The sequence below is a fragment of the Chiloscyllium punctatum genome, chromosome 8 (assembly GCF_047496795.1).
Source record: "Chiloscyllium punctatum isolate Juve2018m chromosome 8, sChiPun1.3, whole genome shotgun sequence".
NCBI classification, from domain to species: domain Eukaryota; kingdom Metazoa; phylum Chordata; class Chondrichthyes; order Orectolobiformes; family Hemiscylliidae; genus Chiloscyllium; species Chiloscyllium punctatum.
Genome location: NC_092746.1, coordinates 71133824 through 71158002, shown reverse-complemented (window position 1 = coordinate 71158002; position 24179 = coordinate 71133824). Strand labels below are relative to the sequence as shown.

Here is a 24179-nt window from a genome sequence, read left to right as displayed (position 1 = left end):
TATGGCATACAACAAGCATTGCCGATGCTGAACTTGTGATTGTTTCACTACTCACACCTTGACCAAGCAAAGTGGAATTGCTCGCTTTACAATTTAAACAAGGTTTGGCAGTTAACTGCCAATATTTGTCTAATTGCTACAATCATCGTGGCAATGCCTCCACAAATCAGAGTCCACTTGTCAATCAATCAGTATTCTCCATTCATACATTATACATCTGTTTTTCCTTTGAATTGGCATTTCTTGTAAATTGGGAGAAAGTGAGGGCTGCAGATGCTGGATATCAGAGTCAAGAGTCTGGTGCTGGAAAAACACAGCAGGTCAGTAACATCTGAGGAGCAGGAGAATTGAGTTTTTGGGCACATACCCTTAATCAGGAATGAAATTTGCGGACCAGGGGCTGACAGATAAATGCGAGCGGTGGGGGGGTGGGGGGGGGGGGGGGGTGGGGTGGGGTGGGGGGTGGAGTGGTGGAGGGGGAGGAGGGGGGGCTAGGGGGAAGGTAGCTAGGAATGCAATAGGTAGATGAATGTGGGGAGAAGGTGATAGGTTGGAGAGGAGGGTGAAGCGGATAGATGGGAAAGATGATGGACAGGTCAGGAGGGTGGTGCTGAGTCAGAGGCTTGGCTGCTGAGGTAGTATCCCATCTTGACAGCTGGGCAGAGCAAGAACTGGTGCAGTTGAGGGAGGGATGTCCTTATTAAACTGACCTTCTATTGAATAGATAGCATCCAGGTGATTTGGAGAATGCAACGTCCTCCATTGAATCCCTGCTGAGAAGAACCTTTTGGCCAAGAAACAGGAGCCTCAAAAATCAATAGGAAACATTTATTTTTTCTGGGTCAGGAGGAGCAGTTGGGCTCAATCATACCCCACAAAAATAACCATAGCTCCTGGCCCCTGGTCTGATGTGCTGCTGGACAGGCAATCTGGGTGAATTGATGAAGTGAACTGAAATACTCACTAAAATGGGTAGATCGCCATTTCTACTTAAACAATATTTTGCACCCACAAAGGTCTGGATTCCCCCTGACGTCTGCTGGGCAATCTGCTCACATCTTCTACCAGTTATCTGCCAAATGATAGGATGCATTTTTAATATATCAACTGTGACATTTATTGACAGTACTTATCACATATTCATCTAAACAGCATCTTCTCCAATGTAAAATGATAAAACTATTGGTTAATGTAGAATGTACCAACACACTCTGGATTAGAAGAAGAGGACTTTTCTGCAACAGTTTATTGTAAGTTTCCGCTGGTGAAGAGCATTGAATAAAGCAAATAAAAATGTATCAGAAGGGATTATATATTTCCATCTGCTACATTGGTGGTGAATCAGAACATCTTACTGCACCTGCTGGGTTAGCTGTTAAAGGTTCAAAAAGAATGAAAAGAAAAGGGGGAAAAAAAAGTTATACTTTCATAATTATTAAAGCAAAGCATAAGATGTAGTTTAGCTCTTCACTACCAGGTCTAGCTCGAACTACCATTTGGTCCTACTTATGTCTGACCAAATTGCTCCCTATTCCAGGGCTACTCTGGGTTCAAAAGATAACTCAGGGCATCTTTTCTGTATGACAAACCATAAATCCCCGAGTGCAGTTTCCTGTACTCCTAACACGAATGTGAGGAACTCATGGAATGTTATTGTCACAAAGATCGAGACAATCTGATTTACTGGCTCTGCCTTGTCTTTTACTCACACCTGAAGAGACTTTCTCTAAGGGAATCAGCATATACTTGAAGAAGCGATTTGTAACTAAGTTACTTTCCTTTAAACAATGAAGATAATAAAGCTGATGCAACAACACAGACTATATTCTGTTTACCTCTGCATGGATATTACCCAATCTCCTAGGGTCATCCACAACCAGAGAAAGTGATTTACATTTTTATGTGGAGTAAGACTTTCTTTGTACTTACTTGTACTTACTTAACTGAAGATCGTGGTATTCTCCTTAGTTATTATTGGATCAGCTGTACCCTCTGATGTACTGTATCCTTTTGCCAATGGTTGCTGTGATAATTGCAAGTAATTTAGCTTTATATATAAATTTCTTTTCATAGAAATAAAGCAGGAGTGATTAGTCGTGTCTAGTCTATTATGAGACCTGTGTCATAGTTTTGCAAGTCAGCATTGCTTCACTTACATATGATGTCAACTCAATAAGACACAAACATTGGGTAACTTTACCTCATAAGGATATCACCTAAGCTGCTAGAAGCATTACTTACTGTTATCTAAATATTACTTAAGTAAAACAGCAATTTTTTTTGGAAATAAGCTTTGTCTCATTTACTGAAGACATGATTCTGAGGTATGGTTCCAAAAGCACTTGCAAATCTCCACGTTTGTAATCAAATTGTGGGCTTTGTAAATGTGAGCCTGGATCAATGCTTGGCCAAAAATAAAAATGTCCTCAAACAGCATTTGCACTTTCCAATCAGGATCACTTTATAGTGATTAGATATGGAAAGCCCAACTGATTTCAACCTCCTCTTCCTTAACTAACCATTTCTTAGCTACACTCAGTCCGAAAGAATTATTCACTATGAAAGTTGTCGTCAGTAATCTGTGGAATAGTACACCAAAATTAGTCAGTGTCTTCTGGAGAAAGGGAAAAAAGGAAGAAATTGGAGATTCAGAAAAGACCATAAATTTACACAGGCGGTCCGACTGTTGTTCCCAGTGTAATTTTGGTGGGAAGTTTGAAGAACTTCCTAGGGAGGAACTTATGCTTGCTAAAATTTAAGCAAAATACAGTGCTGAAATCTCAAAAAAAATTAAAATACTGGAAATACTCAGCAGATCTACCAATATAGAAAGCGAAAACAGGGTCAATGTTTCAAGTTGAATATGACTCTTCTGTTTCTCACTATCATGTTTGACAACTGTTTAATCATTAATCAAACAATTTAATGACGGCAGCATCTCACTCAAAAGCTCACTGTGAACCTACCTGGCTGCTCACAGAACACTGCTATGTATTGCCTTGCCTTTTACATTTGCCCTATCAGCCAGAAATACCAAACTCACAATGCTGCTGTACTGTACATGCCATTTAGAGCAGACAACATAGCCACAGAGCTTGTCATGATTATGTCATTAGTTCTGTGTTAAGGGAGACAGCGTCAGTCAGGGAGTCTCAGTCTAGGAAGTTAATGGCAGCCTCTGATACCAGTTCAGAGGCTTGGATACTGTTAGTCAACCACTCAGGGTTGTTAGGGTCAGGATCCTCTACTTGCAAGGAGTGAGAAGCTAAAGGTCAGTCAGCCTACCACCCTTCGTGACTACTTCTGCCCCATATAGACTGTTTCCTCCTGGATTGAGAAAGAGAAAGGTATTAAGGGAGATGAAAATGGATGGCACAGCTATTAGTATTGAAGGAGGTGGGGTAAAAATGAGATGGCTTGAGTGAGTGAGTAGGCAGCACAGAGTGCAAGGATGGTTAGTAGCACAGGTTGATATGGGTGAGAGCAAGTGAGGGAATTAAATTGAATTGAATTGAATTTACTGTCACGTGTACTGAGGCACAGTGAAAAGCTTTGTTTTGCAAGTAATACAGGCAGATCACATTGTTAAATAGCATAGATAGTAAATAGTAGGTAAACAGCAGCAAAAACAAAAACATGTTGCATTTAACAGTGAAGGTGCTGGAGCACGAGCATTGGTGAGAGGTGAATACCGTAGCAGAAGTGTAGAGTGAGTGTGAGGTATCAGAGATAATGGTGGCAATTACACTGGGAAGATATGAGAAAGCCTTATCCCTACACTGCTGTGATGTACACCGGAAGGCTGAGACCACGTTGACCCAGGTGGCAAATCTCAGTCCAAGCTGGTATGTTCTGGTGTTGTGAATCTCTTGAATGGGTTCAGAAGAAATTTACAGGGATGTTGCCAAGATTGCAGGGTTGGAGCTATAGGGAGAAGCTGAATAAACTGGGGCTGTTTTCTCTGAAGTGTTGGAAGCTGAGTGATGACCTTATTCAGGTTTATAAAATTATGAGGGGCATGGATAGAATAAATAGACAAGGTCTTTTCCCTGAGGTGGGTGAGTTCAAAACCAGAAGGCATAGGTTTAGGGTGAGAGGGAAAGATATAGAATCATAGAGGTGTACAGCATGGAAACAGACCCTTCAGTCCAACCCATCTATGCCAACCAGATATCCCAACCCAATCTAGTCCCACCTGCCAGCACCCGGCCCATAACCCTCCAAACCCTTCCTATGCATATACCCATCCAGATGCCTCTTAAATTTTGCAATTGTACCAGACTCCACCACATCCTCTGGCAGCTCATTACATACACATACCACCCTCTGTGTGAAAAAGTTGTCCCTTAGGTCTTTTCTGAATCTCCAATTTCTTTCTTTTTTCCCCTTTCTCCAGAAGACACTGACTAATTTTAGTGTACTATTCCACAGATTACTGACTACAACTTTCATAGTCCCAACTGCCATTTTTATTTTTGGCCAAGCATTGATCCAGGCTCACATTTACAAAGCCCACAATTTGATTACAAACGTGGAGATTTGCAAGTGCTTTTGGAACCACACCTCAGAATCATGTCTTCAGTAAACGAGACAAAGCTTATTTCCAAAAAAAAATTGCTGTTTTACTTAAGTAATATTTAGATAACAATAAGTAATTGTTATCTAGCAGCTTAGGTGATATCCTTATGAGGTAAAGTTACCTAATGTTTGTGTCTTATTGAGTTGACATTATATTATTCATTGCTGATACATACTTGTTTTTATCTTGAGCCTCATTTGATTCATGGCACAAATCCATATCTTATATATATGTGTTCAGCTTGGTTGAAGAATGTATTTTCTGTTCCTGTTAAATGATTCAATTCTTTACACATTTGAAAGTGCAATTATATGAAAGCAAAGTTGGCAGTGGTAGAGAAGGGCACAGCTGCTGCTGGAACTGTTTGGAACTGAGCCCTGGGCTTGAGCTTTTCTCATCAGTTTGGACTGACACAGGAAAAAGAAGCAAATAAAAAGCACCATGGAGTAATGTATCAGATTTTATTTATGGATTGCATGTTATATTGACAGAGCAACTCCATCAATTAAACTAAAGGTTGAATTTTTTTAAAATTCTATTCGAGTCTGATTGTTCCAAATACCAGTTGCTAATTCCCACTTTCCAGCTGATTGCAGCTCAAAACACAAAGGATTAGTCGGGGCAGAGGAGTAAAATATAGTACATGACCCAGCAATTAAATGGCACCGTGCCCATCTTCCTACTGAATGCAAAATCTCCAATATGGCAGAGATAAATTTGCTGTATAGGGATATTTGGATTATTAATGAGCATTCTAGTAAATTTGGATCTTCAAACTTAACAGCAGGTCCTTTGTGTCATTTGCAGGAAAGGGGCCCTCTTTATGCCTGTTTCCCTGCTCTACTCACATCAGTGCTACTGTTCACCTGAATGTAAGGCCTCTTTCCTTTGACAGGAAATGCCTGCTCCAGTCAGAGTGGGTAAAATTACACTGCCAGTATCCTCCAGCTATTTGTGGGTTCATTTCTCAGAGCAATCCCCTGAACAGAGTTAACTTGCCTGGTTTAAAATTGAAACAAAACTTGCCAGTTAGCTGTCAATCAGCATGAACCTGATGGGCTGAATGGTCTGCCTCCACACTATAGGGATTCAGTGATTTCAACGTTGCCATAAAGTGTGCAATTTTTCCAGAGACAGCTTCTCAGGGAGGAAGCCTACCCGCCTGGGAGCAGTGGGACGGCAATTAGACTCATTAAAGAGGCACTTGAGATTGGTTAAAGATAACATTTAAATTTATCAAAAAAACACAAGGTGACTGTACATAATGAACTCCTTCACTAAAATGGCAGACATTAAATCCTCAGCAAAGAAAGAGGATCCACACCAGGAACATAGACTTTTACTCCTGGATTAGAGGTACTGTTTGAAAGTGTAGGCCTCAGAGAATCGCTCACTCATTAAAGTGTGAGAGAAATTTGCCAGATGCAGGCTGAGTGACTGATGCTGTATGCATTTATCTGTTTGAGGTACACTGGAGCAGTGAGGAAGAACAGCTTCCTAGTAACAGAGACAGTTCTGTTCTGTTTCAACATGGCGGTGAAGTAGGCCTATGATGGAACTTACCACTCCAACTGTTTTTCTTTCTTTTCTCAGTCTCTTTTCTTACTTACTAACCTTGTCCTAAGCTTGGAAGGCATTAGCGACGGTGAGAGTCCAGCACGCAGACCCCAAGTGTTCTCCAGCTGGGCCCAAAGTAAGAACCTTAGGCAGGCCTACCTACGGACCTTGAGGGGGTCCAGGTTGCAGACCTCGAGCAGGCCAGCTGCACAGGAGAGTGAGCCCCTATCAAACCTACAGCTCAGTGAGCAAACCTACACCCAATAGCCCTTATCTGTTTTTCCAGAGCGAGCACAAGACCTGGAATTGGTGGCTGCCACATTGGTAAAGGAAATGTTGGTGAGGTAGGTTGAGTGGCAAAATATGGCACTTGGGGATTGGCGATTTCATTGTTGATTGGGTCCAACGCTGGCAGCAGTAAGGTGGTGCAACATCGGTGAGGTGGGCCCAGCAGCGAAAGAGGCAACTCTGACATTGGCTTATCTGGCGCAGGCAGCAACAAGGCAGTGGCTGAGGATTATCGGCTCAGTGGCAAAGATGGCGTCTGAGGATCAGCGACTTCACGGTTGGTTGGGTCTAGTGGCAGAGGGTTGGTGGCACAAGTGTTGTTGACTGTGATGAGCTGGCTCAGGACTGATGGACTCATTTCAAGCTATATCTCCTTCTTGTTCTCCTTATTCTTAAATTATTCAAAATGGCACTGTTCATTGGGACAAATGAAAGCTTTTCACTGTATTTTGTTGTATTCTTACTGTAAAATATACAGGACGTTAAAATCAAAATTCTAAATCTTCTACTGCTCCTGGATGCAGAGATCAGGAGAAAAGGATGAGGAGGCTCAATGTAAAACATAGAACATGCTGGTGAAACTGATTGAGGTCAGTTCTGAAGAAGTCATACCAGACTCAGAATGTTAACTCTATTTTGCTCTTCACAGATACCGTCAGAACTAATGTGTTTCTCCGGCTGTTTCTGAGCTTATTTCCAAAGCATTTCATCTTTGTTTAAGGGCTCATTATGAAGTCTTGTCCACAATGTGACATCTTAAAAACCACCACACTCCTTCAGTTATGCACTGTAAATGAAGAAAATAGGGAAAATTAGAAATGTGGATTGTTCGTTGTTCTCATGGATGGATATAAGTGAATATTACAGAGCTGATTTAATAAAACTTAGTGCTCCCCTCCAACCTCTTCCGTCAGGTAAAATATACAGAAGCTTCAATACAAGGACCAGCAGGTTCAGAAATAGCTCCTTCCCAGGTGTTATACGACTGATGGATGGACTCTCTAACTTCAAACAAAGCTTATCTTGCTAATGTTGATCTTGCCTCGCGCACACCTTGTGCGACATAATCTATAAGCCTCTGTCTAAGTTTCATTTCTCACCCCTTGCTTACAATGATCTGTCAGTACTACTCTGAAACAAAACTTTTCACTGTACTTAGGTACACAGGAGACAATAAGTCAATCAAGTCAAATCACAACAAATTGCATTGCCACTGGAGTATCTCAGGCACCAGCCTTCTAAGGTAGTTACAAGTGCACTGCCAACAATTTTCCAATTATTCACTTTTAAATTGAACAGCAAGCATATCAAAATTGAAGGGACAAATTGGGGATTTCATGTAATAATACTTAATTGTTCAGTTAATGTCTTTGAATGTTGTTTAAAGTTTTGACACAACATGTGTAGCTTATTTTACCTAATAAATTTTACAGCTTCAATATATTGGACAGAAAAAATAGCAACCTTGAAATCCATTTGGAAATAATGACATGTTCTGTGTGTGTAATACTGATTAAAAGTGGTATTTGGCGGTGAACCGAGAACATATGGTACATAAGGAAAGAAGCTACTCAGGCCCCAACTTGAATTTTAAAACAGAGATTGCTGAGGGGAAAAAAAAATCACTGAAGGTACTAGGGAGTATGGGAGAAAAGCAATCTTCCGACTGTAGGTCATAGGTCATCTGTGAGCTCACTGAATGGTAGAACAACCATGATGGGCTAGGCTAAATGGCTCATCCTTGTTATATTCCTATGTTCCAAGGCAGGAGCTATTAATGATGCCAATGAAGATTTCTGTTTGAAACATTAACTAAACTTATCTCTTTCCAAACACTGACTTTATGAAGTAAATTTCTACATTTTCACTTTTTTATGTTAGTTTAAAATTTCAACATGAAGTTACTTTCCAGAAATTTTACTTATAAGGAATGAGAACAAAACTTTGACCCATCACCATATTTATTGTGACAATTTTGAAACATTAAGCTCATGCCAGTCCTTGTAGACAACTCCTTGGAAATAACACTTGCTAATACAAAATCATTTTTATCTACAACTGACTGCCTTTCACATATAGTCAATTAATGTGTGCATTAATGTATTAATAAATGCATATTATTAAATGAAATCATGCATTTCTTTATTAGTTTCTGAAATCTGTTTAAATATTTTTCCTTCACAGAATTCAATGAACGAGAAAATGATTTCAAGATGTGTGATGAGACCACATGTAAATTTGGTGGCGTGTGTAAGGAAATTGGGGATGACTTGACATGTTCGTGCCAATTCCACGTAAGTGCATATATACCTTGTTTCACCTTCATTAATTGTAAGAAATTTAGTAGCAATGCCTCAGTTGTTTTCAGGAAATACATTTGGGAAACCTAGCTTCTAATTAATATTCCATTTAAATAAACCTGTACGCAGGAAATTATCAAAAGCAGGATGTTATCATGAACTACTCAAATATATTGAAAGGAGTAACAGCATATCTTTCTGGTTTGCAGTTATAATTCCAGTGCAGTTTTATGTTCAAATTTATATTTCTTTTACATTTAACAGAAAAGTAGGGTGCATGGTGGCTCAGTGGTTAGCACTGCTGCCTCACAGCGCCAGGGACCTTGGTTCGATTGCAGCCTCGGGCAACTGCCTGTATGGAGTTTGCAAATTCTCCCCATGTCTGTGTGTGTTGGTGAGGAAAACAAAAAGTCACTGAAGGTACTGGGGAATCTGGGAGAAAAGCGCATCTTCTCACTGTAGGTCATAGGTCATCTGTGAGCTCACTGAATAGTAGAACAACCATGATGGGCTAAATGGCTCATCCCTGTTATATTCCTATGTTCCAAGACAGGAGCTTTTTTCCTAGTGCTCTGGTTTCCTCCCATAATCCAAGGATGTGCAGGTTAGGGTGGATTGGCCATGCTAAATTGCCCATAGTGTTCAGGGATTTGTAGGTTAGGTGCAATAGTCAGGTATAAAGGTAGAGTAATGGGGAATGGGTTTGGGTGGGATACTCTTTGGCTGTTGTGGACATTTTGGGCTATAGGGATTCTACACAAGAGTACCATTACCCTACTGGGTGAACTCTATTAGCCATCTATTGACTAGTGAAAAGAAAATAGAGGAACAAAATTGCAAGAGGTGCAGGAGCTATTGTGCAGTTATAATGGGAACCTTTAATTGTCCTTAAAAAAAAGGCTGAATAGAAATATTGAGAGAAACTGAGGGCTGCAGATAGAAATACTGGAATGGGAAAGAGTTTATGAAGTATGTTGGAGGGAATTTTTTTTAAAACAGAATGCTCCATACCCAATATGAAAAGAGGCATTGCTGGATCTGCTTTTGGGAATGGTGTGGGACAGTGGGAAGTGTTAGTTGGAGACCAGTTTGGGGACAATGATTGCAAAGCCATAAGGTTTAAGTTAGTTATGGAAAGTCAAGTAGAGGTCCAGAATCTAAATAATGAATTAGGCTGGAACAACTTCAGTGGGGTGAGCACAGGTCTGGCCAAGCAAAGCTGTTAAGGAAAAGAGGCTGATATGGATAAGATTTTGATAGGCTGCGGTGTCTTCCACTAATGTGGGGAGTAGTGCAACAAACAAGGTCCTTGACTGATGGAAGAAATAAAAGGATGGGTTTTATACCCCTCTGCCGGAGTATTTAAAAGTGAGGTAGACTTGTACAATGCCACACCTTGTCTGTCTCTCACCTTCTACCCATCCCTTTTCTCTCCTCGACATTGCAGGGGTTGGTGGAGACATCAGGCTGCTCTCTCCCCCTCGGACCTATGGAGGGCCTCTGTGATCAATTAATGACTGCTTAAGTACCTAATTGCACGTCACTGCTGCAATTTTACCCAAGACATGGGGAGGCCTTGGCCATGGAGGTAACCTGACAGCTGGTACTGGATGAGCTAACATCAGGCAACAAGTGGGAGGACCCTCCTTCGGCAGAGGCTTTTAGTCCTTCTCCCAGTTCTTGACCTCTTACACCTTCCTCCCCATTCAGAAGGAAAAGCCATTAAAACTAGCAAATGACAGACCCCAACATGTCCGACTTGATCTGTATACCTCAGAACAATGCTTCAGTATGACCAGTACATTCATTTCCAAGTATTACTGGTTTTTACTGGTCTTTCACTCTGGGCACCCCCCTCACCTCCTCCATTTCTGGGGTCTGCCAGCCTGAGTTCCCACCATGGTATTCCAAACTCAGTCCACTCCAACCTCCATAAATCTCTTCTTCAGGGGCTACCTGGAGTCCAAGCAGCGGGCCCTCAAATCTGGCAGCTCTCTAGAGTGAAGTTTCTCCAGATGGGGGCAGATAACCAGCTTTGAGCCAATTAACACCCCTCTGAATGTGAAATTACACACTTTTTTGTACTGCGAGTCTTGACTGACCTTTTAGTCGAAGAAGTGCGGAACACATCACTTGCAAGCATTCAGCCTGATGGTTAGGATGAAGGCAACAAAGAAGTGCAGATGACAGGATGTTCGGTTGATAAGGTTATTGAGAGCTAGCCTGAATATGGACAGTCTAAAGAGGAAGCAAACATGGAAATAAGAACAAAGAGAGATTTAAGAGTACAGCCTAGCAGCTAACTTCAAAGGGAACCTAAAGGCTTTAGGGATTTAAATATTCAAAGCGTGTGAAAAGGAAGATTGAGGTTGGGCAGCATGGTGGCACAGTGGTGAGCACTGCTGCCTCACAGTGCCAGAGACCCGGGTTCAATTCCCACCTCAGGCGACTGTCTGTGTGGAGTTTGCACATTCTCTGCGTGGGTTCCCTCCAGGTCCTCCAGTTTCCTCCCACAGTCCAAAAATGTGCAGGTTAGGTGAATTGGCCATGCTAAACCGCCTGTAGTAGGGGAATGGGTCTGGGTGGTGTGCTTCGGTGGGTCAGTGTGGACTTGTCGGGCCGAAGGGCCTGTTTTCACACTTAGTAATCTAGATTAGGGAAACAAAAGGAATTTAGACAGGGGATATGGCTGTGGCATAAAATGAGAAATGTGCCTCTATCTTTACTAAGGAAAGAGATGGTACCCAGACCAAAGGGAGGGTATTTGAGATAATGAATTTGCTAAAAATTGATACAGAGGAGACACAAGAACGCTGTCTGTAATTTAAAGTTGACAGGTCACTAGGACCAGATGAGATGCATCCTGGAATACGGAGGGAAGTAAGTGTGGAAATTAAAGAGACACTGGTCATAATTTCCAAACCTTCCTTAGATACAAGAGTGGTACTTGGGAATCTAGGAGGTGCAAATGTCACTTAATTGTTCAAAAAGATGTTGAAGAATAAGCCCAGCAAGTACTGATCATGAAAACATGAATACCAAGGTTACTGCCTCCGGATTGGTGAAAGATATATTGAAATGATGTAACATCGTATCCTTTGATTGGCCTGTTTTATCATCCTCAGAAGTAGAGTTGGGCACACTTCAGGCTGTTTTTGCTATCCATGGTGGTTTCACATACTCTAGTGGTGAACTGATGATTCTGTACATTTCCTTTTAGCAAGAGTGCAACACATCTGCAGCTTGTCTGAACACTAGGCTGGAAGCATCATCACTCTGATGTCCTGAAACTCCAGGGTCTAACTTAACGTAAGATCAGTCGCTGTCCTCTCCTGCCAGTTCCACAGCCTGCACTGTGGAGGAAGTCAGGATTCTGATTGCTGAGTCACATCCCCATATTACTGCCTCCTCCCTAGTGTTATGTATTCATCTGTCCATGCAGGCAGAAAGAAGGATCGAGTGTAATTTCAATAGGATACTAACCCAGCCAGGCAGGGCTATGACAGCTGCTGTCACCACCTCAGGAAGTGTTTAATACACACGCTCTCCTGCAAATGGTACAACTTTCATTTATTCCAGTATTGTACACATGTTCCATCTGGTTCTGAGGCCTAGAATCCAAGCTGCTGTCTGGCAATTCTTTCCATTTGTGCATTTATATTGCTTGATTCCATCATAAGTGCCATTTTGTAGTGACATAACTTACCACTTAACCTTACAAAGCATAAGATGCCATTGACTCTTTTTCGGCACTGGACCCTTGTTGAATTTATGATTGCTAAACTCCATTGGAACCTCCATGCAGGATGCTTTGGTCAGTCAGGAGGCCCTCCACTACTGAAAGCGGGAGCTCCTGCCATTCCCAGAGAGGTCCAATGAGCATATACATCGTGGCAAGGCGAAGCTGGGAGACTAGGTGTCCAGAATAGCAGCTGCTGTTGTTGCCTGAGGTGGGAGGCAGGGGAGAGACAAGCATATGGTCATGCTAGTTCAGGTTTTTCAAAATGAAGGAGGGATGGTGCAAGGAAGAAGATTAGATGGTTCTCAGTGTGTCTACACAAACAGACTGATGCTGCTGAATGTCTGATGGAGGCAGATACCAATGAAAGAGAATTGGATAATTGAATGATCTGAGGTGAAAAAAAAACAGGACTAGAGGGAAAAGGGTGAGGAGTGGGACTTGATAAGTTGCTTTTATACAGACATAGCATGGACACAGTATCCTCCTCCTGTGTTCTAACCATAATGTGATTCAGATTATGCATGATCAGTTACAAATTACACAATTATTAAGTAGATGTATAATAACTGTCAGAAGTGTCATATTCTATTTTGAATCAAATAAATATCATGGAAAAATAATACCCTTACATTCATTGGATGAATATTTTGTGAAACTGACTAATTACTCTGTAAATAACAAGTGGAACAATTTACTGGAATGTCTTGATTTCCAAACTGTAGTTTTTAGCTGATCTCTAGTGTTGTGATTAGTCACACTATGATGCTTCCAAGTAAGAAGATACAAATAATTTGTAAGGTAGTAGACAGGAGTCATGTTTAAGAAATGTTCTCTGTGTTGTTACACTGTCCTAGACATAAGCCAGCTCATTCTGCCTTTCCCAACTGACAGCTCCTGTCCCATCTTCTCCTGCATTCTCCCTTTGACAGTTTCTATTATATCGAGCCTGTTAACTATGACCCAAAATAAGAAGTCAATACAGTAAATGTCAGAGTCAGAAGATTTTCATGTGACGTTGTTGATGATTTTTGACACATCCATGTGTGAGATGATGAAACCTCTAGAACTGTTTGTGTTTAACCATTGGACAGTTTTATTCCTATCTAACTGTGTGTTGCCCAATCAGTGGCAATTCTTATCGCAGAGGTTCAAAGTACAACTTTAGTTTGGGCAATAATTTGATTTGATTTATTGATGTCACATGCACCGAGATATGGTGAAAAATGTTGTTTTGCGTGACAAGCAGGTGGATCGCGCCATACAAAATGCATCAGCATGGCAGAACAAAGTGCAGAATACAATGTTACAGCTGCAGAGAAGGTGCAGAGAGAGAGAAATTAGTTAACATTTGAGAGGCTCATGCAAAAGTTTGATAACAGTGGGAAAGAAGCTGTTCTTGAATCTATTCATAGGTGTATTCACACTTTTGTATCTTCAGCCCGATGGAAGAGAGTATAACCAGAGTGGAAGGGGTCTTTGGTTATGTTGGTTGCTTTCCTGAGGCAGTGGGAAGTATAAATGGTGTCAGTGGATAGAAGGCTGGTTTGTGTGATCGTCTGGGTGTGTTCATGACTCTCTGTAGTTTCTTGCAGTCTTGGGAAGAGCAGTTGGCATACGACACTGTGATGCACCCAAATAGGTTGCTTTCTATGGTGCATCTATATAAATTGGTAAGGGTATTTATGGACATGCTGAATTTCCTTAGCCTCCTGAGGAAGTAGAGGCGTTATTGTGCTGTCTTGACTGTCAAATCAACATGGGTAGATCAGGACAGATTGCTGGTGATCAGTACTCCCAGGAGCTTGACGCTCTCAACTGTCTCCACCTTAGCACCATTGATGCAGACAGGGGCATGCCCCCCACTCCACTTCCTGAAGTCAGTGATCAGCTCCTTCATTTTGCTGCTATTGATGGAGAGATTGTTGTCTTTACACCATGCCACTAAGCACTTAATCTCTTTCCTGTACTCTGTCTCATCGCTGTTTTGAAATCTGACCTACAATGGTGATGTCATCAGCAAACCTGTAAATGGATTGGGCGGAATTTGGCCACACGTGAGCGTGTAAGGAGTACAGTAAGGGGCTGAGTACACAGCCTTGCGGGGCACCAGTGTTGAGAATTATCTTGAAGGAGGTGGCGTTGCCTATACTTACTGGTTGCAGTCTATGAATCAGGAAGTTAAGGATCCAGTTACAGAGGGGGAGCTGTGACCTAGGACTTGGATTGTGAAGATTACTTTGGAATTATGGAGTTGAAGGCAGAGCTGTAGTCAATAAGTGGGAGTCTGACATAGGTATCACATAGGTAACCGTGGGTTCATGTGCTGTCGGGATAGGTGACATTGTTTCACTGACCTTCCGTTCAAAGTGAGCGTAGAGTGCATTGAGCTCATTGGGGAGGGGTGTATTGTTTTCCACAATTCTCTCCACTTCTCTTTGTAGCCTGTTGTGTCGTGTAAGCCGTGCCAGAAACAGCTGGTGTCCGTGTGATTAGTCTGGGTCTCAAGCTTCGTTTGGTATTGTCTTTTGGCATCTCGGGCCTTGTGAAGTTCGTCCCTGCATTTCCTGTATAGGTCAGAGTTGCCCAACTTGAAGGCCTCAGACCTGGACTTCAGTGGGGAGAAAGCAGAGTTAACATTTCAACCCCTTCATCAGAAAGGAGTGGATCTCCCGGTTCATCCACGGTTTCCAGTTGGGGAACATGCGGTTTAACAAATTCAGCACGCAGTCTTCTACACACTTACTGATGAAGTCTGCAATGGTGGTGGCATACCTGTTTAGATTGCCTGCTAAGTTCTTAAATATGGACCAGTCCATTGACTCTCAGCAGTCCCATAGAAGGTCTTCCGTTGCCTCAGACCAACACTGCTACTTTCTGTACTGGGTTCCCTCAGTTCAGTCTTTGCATGTAACGGGAAAAGGAGCACACCATCATGATCTGATGTTTCAAAATGTAGCATAATTCTATCTTAGGTGCAAGACATAATTATCATGCTAGTTCACCCTAGTTTGGTGTTTTGTCTGGAGAAAACGACAATGTATAGTGCACCTTTAGTTTTAGAATATGTGTTCTCCTTTCCAGGGATATGAATTTCTTTCTTTGAGGTCTTCTCAAACTGAGCCTTTTTGGACCATGCAGCTCTTGCAAACAGGTGACCTGACCCCGACATCCACTTACCCCCAAAACTGATCTACTCCCCTTCACACCACTTAACCCCCACGCCCCTCCCCGAGGTCCCATTCTTTGACCCTGACTCGAAGATCTGGGCCAGTGTAATTGAATTAACTGAACTGCTGTATTCATTTTACTTCTTTTTTTTAAGTCGAAGTCTGAGCAATATATTTTCAGCATTCCACATCCACCTCTTTGTTTGTTTATGTTGATGTTTCAGAAGGTCACAATTAAACAAGTCTGCATTAGGTATAACAAGCTGATATAAAAATATGGAAATATGTATTCTTCAGAAAATGATTGTGAAAACTATAATATAGCTTCAAAGGTTTTGCGAGTTTCAATAAAACTTCACAATGAGGATAAAATGTATTTGGATGAATTTTAGAGAACATTCTGATGGAGGGGTTGAAATGTTAACTCTGCTTTCTCCCCACTGATGCTGCCAGACCCGCTTAGTATCTCCTGCAATTTCCATTTTTGTTTCAGATTACTAACTGTTACTTTCTATTCTGCGAAGTCAAATGTTTATGCATGAATGCACTTAAAGTATTTATTGCTTACTGCTGATTTATGTAAATTAAAGGCTTGCTTAAGTTTCTAATGGCATTCAGCGCTTATTTACATTGCTTGCATTCTCTTTTTTCCTGGCGTTCAGAGTGCACTTTTTCAGTTTATTTATTGTGATTAATTGTTCCCCCCCCCACCAAGGTATCTGGGGTCATGATTTTCGACAAGTGCAGAATGAGTCAGAGAAGGGATGGATATCTGTTCAGTTATGGCTCTGGCTTCCTGCAATTCTGGTTATGTTGGCTTCCAGCTGATTTCACAAATGGAGCTGAATCTTCCCATTTGCTGTTAGTGTTTTGTTGAGAGGGAACAATGGTATTCAGTCTGCCATGGCTCACTCACGCTTTCACTCTTCACCTCATTGATCAAGCAACCAGGCTGTTCAATGTGAAACGTGTGGCATGAGAAGTGGAATAGCCCGCTGCTGCTGGGTTCTTCTGGGTTTCACACCTTCCAATGCCACATTTAAAGCCCTGCTTTAATCCAGGACCTGACCATCACTCTGTGGTGCTTCATTGTTACTGAACATGTGGCCCAAAGCAAAGGAAAGCCAGCTCCCTGCTTCACAGACAGGGACCCAGTGGTGATGATGGTCAAGATGGTGAAGGGGGAAATAGTGTTTTTTTTCCCAGTTGCCGGCATGAGACTGGATACAAATTAATACCTGGGTCAGTGCTGTATCCTGAGTGAAAAAGAATACCCAGTAATGCAGGCAGAAGGTCAGTAATCCTGTGCAATTGACTTGGCTAAATGCCACTGTCTGCTTTCTGCTACCTCACACGTACAGGTCATCAATCACTAAGTCTGCCTCTGCACAAACATCTCACAGAGCTACATGGACAACATCTCTCAGTATTGCATGAGTCATGTCCACTCAATGCCTGTGTCACCCATCTCATTCTCCCAGATGACTAACCTTTGCTGCCCTCTGCATTTCCTACTCATTTACCAGGACCATCATACCACCTCTGCTGCTCATGCTTTACCATCAACTGCGCTTCCACTCACTTTGATGATACTCAGTCCCATCTGTCTCAGTGTAGAATAAACTGGCCCACTCCTTACACTGATGTTTCTCCAGCACCCTGGTTCACCTATCTGTAATAATCATATTGTTTACATTTGAACTGCAGAACTGACCATGGCTCAGTTCCTGGACTACAAGAACATGTAGATCCCCAGACTCTGGTGGGACCAAGTGCCTGACTGATCATGGCCTATCTCCTTGACTCTAATTGACAAGCTCCTTGACTGAGCATGGCTGTACCCTCTGACTGATTGTAGTCTTCCTTCATTAAAGGAAGGACATGCTATGCTTCAACTTTCCAACAAGCAGTGTATCTGCCGCACAAACTGCAGGCATATGCTGCTGGTCTGACATTAATATATCAGTGTGTCACACAGTAACATGCCCTTACCTATCTGACTGATGGATTGATGATTCAGTGATCCTCGTCATCTCGAGTTGCCTGCCTTGCGCACTCCCTGAAAAGCGTTGCTAGCCCCGGAAGCTGGCAGGTTATATCTGAAATGCTATGCACTAAGAATTCAGCGTGAGCCACACAGGGCATGGCAGCCAGCAAGTCAGTGTGAAAGTCAGCGAGTGTGTGTTTAAAACGTAATGTGAAGAAGACAGACCCTGATAGCCTGCAAGTAAGCAATAAAGTGAGTGAGCGCTAAGAAAGTAAGCTGAGAGCCATACATTGTATCCTGTGCAAATGTTTGAGATGTGTGCATTTACTTCTGCATAAAGTGACTTAGTAGAAGTGTGCAAATTCTAAGAATCCATGAGCTCCCAAGTAAAATATTAAAAGCCTGTGTGGTGCCTCATACCTCCAAAGCAGGAATGGTGTGCAGAGGTCGGTGTTCTCCCAATGCCAGTATGTAGAGTCAAGGAGGATGGTGGCCATGGGGAATGGGGGGATGATGTTGTGAAGCAGCACAGTCATGACAGCCAAGACAGGATTCAACGAGTTGCCATCACCAGGTTCCTGCTCAGATTTGCATGTTGGGAATTTGTGCTATTGAGCATTTCGGTGAAGAAGAGGAGAATTGGAAATGGCACATAAGTGAGGCAAGTTGGGGTTTTATTGAGGTGCAAATTCACCCCCCTTGTAATAGTGAGGTTCAGTGATGAAGTTATGTGATGCTGAATGAGTGTGAGGTAGCAGAGATAAAATTGTGGCATTTACCCTTGCAGAGCACAGAAGATCATTGTGGCATTGCTGAATTTCCCTTTAAACTCTGGTCACAGCACTGAACAATGTTGCAGTTAGCATCCAAGCCAGTTGTGTTAGCTTGGTGCCATCATTTCATGTGGAGGGGATTGGAGATAGGACTGCTGTCCTTTCCACTACTGTATCCACCAGGACTTCTAGATCTTAGTTCTGATGAAGGGTCACTGGACCCAAAATGGTAACTCGGATTTCTTTCCACAAATGCTGCCAGACCTGCTGAGTATTTCCAGCAATTTCTGTTTCAGCCTCCAGATCTTTCTCCTGGCATTCCTGACATTCCTCTGCAAGATTTTCAGGGTTGACTACTATTGCTTGAGAGGTGGTTCCTACCTTGCACTGTCCAAAGTGCTGTGATGCTTGGCTTTATATATGACGCCAGATCTGTGTAAGTCAGGACGTCCCAGCAGTTGCAAACAGTTGTCATGCAATTGACTGAAAAACATTCCCAGCAGCTAGATTGCATAAGTAATAGGTGAAAAGTGGACTCTGGGCCACGGTGGGCTGGCTGCCATGAAACTCACTTGCCAACACACTTAACGTAAATAGAAAAATATCAGTGCATGATTTGTAAAACCTTCAACCAGGTGGAACTGTTGAAAACTGAATTGAGACAAGACAACCAGCTTAACAATACAAAGCCAAGTCAAAGTGGAGGTAAAGGAACCAAGGAATCCTCCTATTGGAGTTAAGGATTCAGGTGCAAAAAAAAACTATGCCCTACAATCTAGCCCCATGGAAACCTATTGCATGATCAGGAAGATGTTAACAAAAGCAAAGCACTGGAATTGATACCATGGCTATCATAGGCAGTGCCAACTGAAAGAACCTCTTGAAATACAACGTTTCAAGGGAGACCTTTCAGCTTGTCACTGAAAGAGAAGCATCTCCCTTCACTACTCACTCTCTCTCTCTCTCGCTCAAAGAAATTGGCTCAGTTTCAATGCAAACCACCACACAGAAGGTGCATTAGGAACTAAGGAATTTTAAAACTACAAAACATTCGCTGTTGCTAGAAACATCCAGAGAACCAACCAACTAACATTGATGTGGAGCTGGAAAAACACAGCAGGTCAGGCAGCATCCGAGGAGCAGGAGAATTCCTGATGAAGGGCTTCTGTCCGAAACATCGATTCTCCTGTTCCTTGGTTGATGCCTGACCTGCTGTGCTTTTCTAGCACCACACCCTCGACTCTGGTCTCCAGCATCTGCAGTCCTCACTTTCTCCTAATTAACAATGGTGACAAATTAAAACCTTATCTCTCAAAGGTGTCATGCCCCAGTTGCTCTTCCATCCTACAGTTCTTTTTCTCATTCACACAGGTAGCAAGTACCCCTTACCTGGTCAAAGTCTTGGGTTGGGCCTCCTCCATCATTACAGCCCTCTCTGATCCACAGTTACAGCTTCCTAACCCTGATTAACCATTGACTAACTCTAAATTTCTATTTAACCGAAGTACTGCCTCCCAGAACAATGTGTCCAGGTAGTCCTCCTCCTTCCTGGTGGACCATGTCAAGAGCTCTGACTCAGTACCTTTGAGCCAAGCTCTGTGAAGCTGCAGCAACAATGTACTGTAGCTGTTGTTGTCCAAGGCTGCAATACATTCCAAACTCTCACCTGCCTTACCATATTTACCTAACCTTATTTATTTAGTTAGTTTTTTATTCATGGGACATGGATAGAATTGGCTTGACCATCATTTATTGCCCATTTCAAACTGTCCTGGAGATTTGATGACTGGTTACTAATTTAATAAGGTAATAACAATTTACAATCTTCTAGCTTGAAGACAAAAAGACAATTCATTTGCCACTGCATGTAAAAGTAGAATCATTAAAATAACATCTACTTTTCCCTCTCGTTCCATTAACTGTTACTGTCAGGCTGCTTTTGTTTTCTATGCACTTTAAATAGACTTCCAGATTTTTCTATTTTAAAGTTCTAAATTAGATCCTGATTGTTAATCTAAGTTACAGCTTGAGATATATTTAACCGGAAATTCCTGCTTTTACTAAACTGACTTAACGTTCAGTTCATGAAACACTCTATTCTCAGAACATTGTGTGATTTCCACATATCACTATCATCAATGTTCTTGATAGTGCTGGATAGGATAGGATAGGTTCTGTTGCAACCAGCACCAAGCAGGGCAACATCTCCAGTATGTTGAGGCTGTCAGCATTGAGTCTGAGGCTGATAGCATTGGAAGGTTTGTAAGGATGAGGTGGAGCATCTGAATATTGGACCTATAGCCTGAGTGCCTGAGACTGCTGATGTGTGATTGATGGGGATGTTATTCATTGAGTGCGGTGAGGGCTTGGTGCTGTGGTGGGGGTGAGGCGTAATTATTTCCTTTGAAGATCCATTCACTGAACTTGGCCACTTGAAGTTTGCATGGACGAGTTGGACTGAAGGGTCTGTTTCCATGCTGTATAACTCTATGACTCTATGATTTGAGATTACAGAGGGCCTTAAATTATATGTTCAATTTGAAAGGAAGCAGCTCTGCTGGTGCAGTGCTGGCATGTCAGTTTGTAATTTGTACTAAAATCCTGTAGTGGAACTTGGAACGATAGCTTACTGAGGATTAAAAGGAAACACTGCATCTGCCAATTGGAAGAAGGATTGCTAATAGCACATGAAGAATGGCATCTTCTTTTCCCAAGCTCTTAACTGATTTGTTCTTGTTGTACTGTTGACTGCTCTATCCAACTTTTCATGCTGCTTTGCATTTTAACACAAACACCAACACAAGTAAATACACATGATCTTGGTGTTTATTTAATACAAGTAGACAGCAAAATATTTTAGTTAATCAGTGGTACAATTTCACATCTACATGTACACAGTGAAGTGATTTCTTTATGTGCAAAGATTTTAAAATATTTTAATACAAAAGACAAACTGATAATGGTATAAGTGAAATGGTATAGTATTTGCATATCAATTTTTTTTTGTTTTTCTGTCTCTTGAAAGCCTGTGGATCCCCCGATAGATAGTTAGTGCTACATCTGTTGTTCATGACTTAACCTGTTATTGAGAGCTTGTATTCAGTATAAGACAAATTTGGCACCAGTACTCTGAAACAATCCACTCAAGGCATTCAGAGTAGCATCTGGTAAGGGTACTAATCGTTTTGTGACGAGCTTCTAAAAATGTAAATTGTGTCTACAAAGAATGTGACATAATAAGTAACTCCTAAAGTTTTCTTTTCCTGAAATGCTAACTATAAAATAGAGGTCTAACAACTCATGCTGTTAAGCAAAAGTCAGCATGTGGAAATGCAAGAACAACCTTCATTTATATAAGGCCTTTCAGGTAGAAAATGACAAGGAAATATGCTGATAGCATGCAAGAAAATAGCACTTTACACATCTTGGCATGTTGAAAAGGATGAGACTTTGCACAGGCGGAATATGCTGAATAAAGAAATGCAATCACACTCATATAATGATCACAATATACAATTGCTATTGAACTTGGTGACAGTGTTTCATCTAGTCAGTTTTAAATTAAAAGCTGCTGCTCTAGTGTCTTATGCTTTGTATGTTACCTAGGTGCTATTAATCAATCTGAGGGGAGTGAGAACCTCAGTCAGTGGCAAAGTGATCATTCAGTAAGTCAAGGATTTAAAGCAGGTGGAAGCCTAAGTTGCAGTAGATAAGAATAGCAAACAAATTCTAGAATGGTAACTTTATTAGCTTTTTGGTTCAGTAGTTATTCTGATACTCTCTATGCTTCGGTACATCACCTTCTGATGTTTGATTTTGCTTTTGTATTGAAGATTATTATATACCTGGTTTGAGTTGATGATCTAAATTACTTCAAAAACATAAAATATTTTCCATCAGTTGAAGTTTATGAAGGTTAGGAATCCGGTTTTACGCCAGTGATAAGTGGTTCAAGTGCATAAAGGTGCCATAGGTTTAAATGTAAATCAATGCAACAATTCCTACTGTAATTGAGCAAGTGAATTTCCAAACACCAGGCAAAAATATGGAGAGATCACCTGTACTTTGCCCAGCTAGTTCTGTCAAGTCTGGTTACCCTGACTGTACCTCAAAGTAACTCATCCCTCACATTCCCATTAAAGGTTCACCTGAGTCAGTGTCCCTGAAATTTGATGTTGGTTAAGGCTGACACATTGAATTCCACACTTCTTGCACCTCCACCTTTATGCAACAGCATGTTTTACATTTCACTGCTGCATGAGATCTGTGCTTCATGGCTGAGGTTTTTGGCAAGTGGAGAGCAACGACCCACCTGATGTGGTGCTTGCTTCAGCCTACTCTGTACCAAAGAAGTACCAAAGAATTAATTTCTTTCAAATTAATTTGTAATTTCACCATTGACCTTGGCAATATTTGAACCCATGTCCCCAGAATTTTGCCTGTGGTTCTGGAGTATTCATTCAGTGATGTTATCACTACATTACTGCCTCCCTGACTTAAATAAGACCATTAGACAGCAGAGGAGCTTACTTAGCGAAAGATCTAGAGACATGACCTTTGCAGTCATTCCAGCAAAGAATAAATAATTCATGTGGTTTCCCAGAGTTGAGGAAGGTTTTGAGCTAAAATGTAGTTTATTTGTGTTAATATCAGTATGTGAGAGTTTAAAGAGAGTTTAAGGGTTACTGTGGATTATATCTGCCATAAATGCTGTTGGATGCGAATCTTATCAGATCAAGTGGATCGCTTGGAGAGAAGGATAGAAGCGATGAGGAATTTGCAACAGCTACAGTATGTGATGGATGGCAGTTATAGGAAGGGGGAAAGTCTCAGATACAGTCACATAGATGGGTTAACTCCAGGAAGGGTGAGAGAGGTCGGCACCTAGGGCAGGTGTCTTTTGTGGATATACCCATTTCAAACAGGTATGCTGTTTTGGAAAATGTAGGGGGTGATGGATTCTCAGGGGAACGTAGCACCAACAGCCAAGTTTCTGGTATTGAGACTGGCTCTAATGCAATGAGGGGTACATTGGCTTCCAAGAGATCAATTGTGTTAGGGGATTCTGTAGTCTGAGGTACAGACAGACGTTTCTGTGGCCAGCAGAGAAAAAGCAGAATGGTATGTTGTTTCCCTGGTGCCAGGATCAAGGAAGTCTCGGAGAGGGTGCAGAATGTTCTCACAGGGGAGAGGCACCAGCAGGAGGTCATTGTCCACATTGGAACCAACGACATAGGAAGGGAAAAGGTTGACACTCTGAAGGGAGATTACAGAGAGTTAGGTAGAAATTTAAAAAGGAGGTCCTCAAGGGTAGTAATATCTGGATTACTCCCAGTGCTACGAGCTAGTGAGGGCAGGAATAGGAGGATAGAGCAGATGAATGCATGGCTGAGGAGCTGGTGTATGGGAGAAGGATTCCCATTTTTGGATATTTGGAATCTTTTTTGGGGTAGAAGTGACCTGTACAAGAAGGGCGGATTGCACCTAAATTGGAAGAGGACTAATATACTCGCAGGGAAATTTGCGAGAACTGCTTGGGAGGATTTAAACTAGTAAGGTGGGGGGGGGGGGGGGGTGGGACCAGGGAGATAGTGAGGAAGGAGATCGATCTGAGACAGGTACAGCTGAGAACAGAAGTGAGTCAAACAGTCAGGGCAGGCAGGGACAAGGTTGGACTAATAAATTAAACTACATTTATTTCAATGCAAGGGGCCTAACAGGGAATGCAAATGAACTCAGGGCATGGTTAGGAACATGGGACTGGGATACCATAGCAGTTACGGAGA

The 24179-nt window shown here is 41.9% G+C and overlaps 1 protein-coding gene across 1 annotated transcript in view; it reads left to right on the top strand.

Annotated features, from left to right (window-relative positions):
* tmeff1b (transmembrane protein with EGF-like and two follistatin-like domains 1b) overlaps nucleotides 1-24179 on the top strand; it is a 228004-nt gene that overhangs the window by 78154 nt on the left and 125671 nt on the right. The window contains exon 2 of the mRNA XM_072575758.1: nucleotides 8609-8718. Within this exon, the coding sequence (XP_072431859.1) occupies nucleotides 8609-8718 (110 nt within the window). The remainder of the gene's footprint in view (nucleotides 1-8608; nucleotides 8719-24179) is intronic.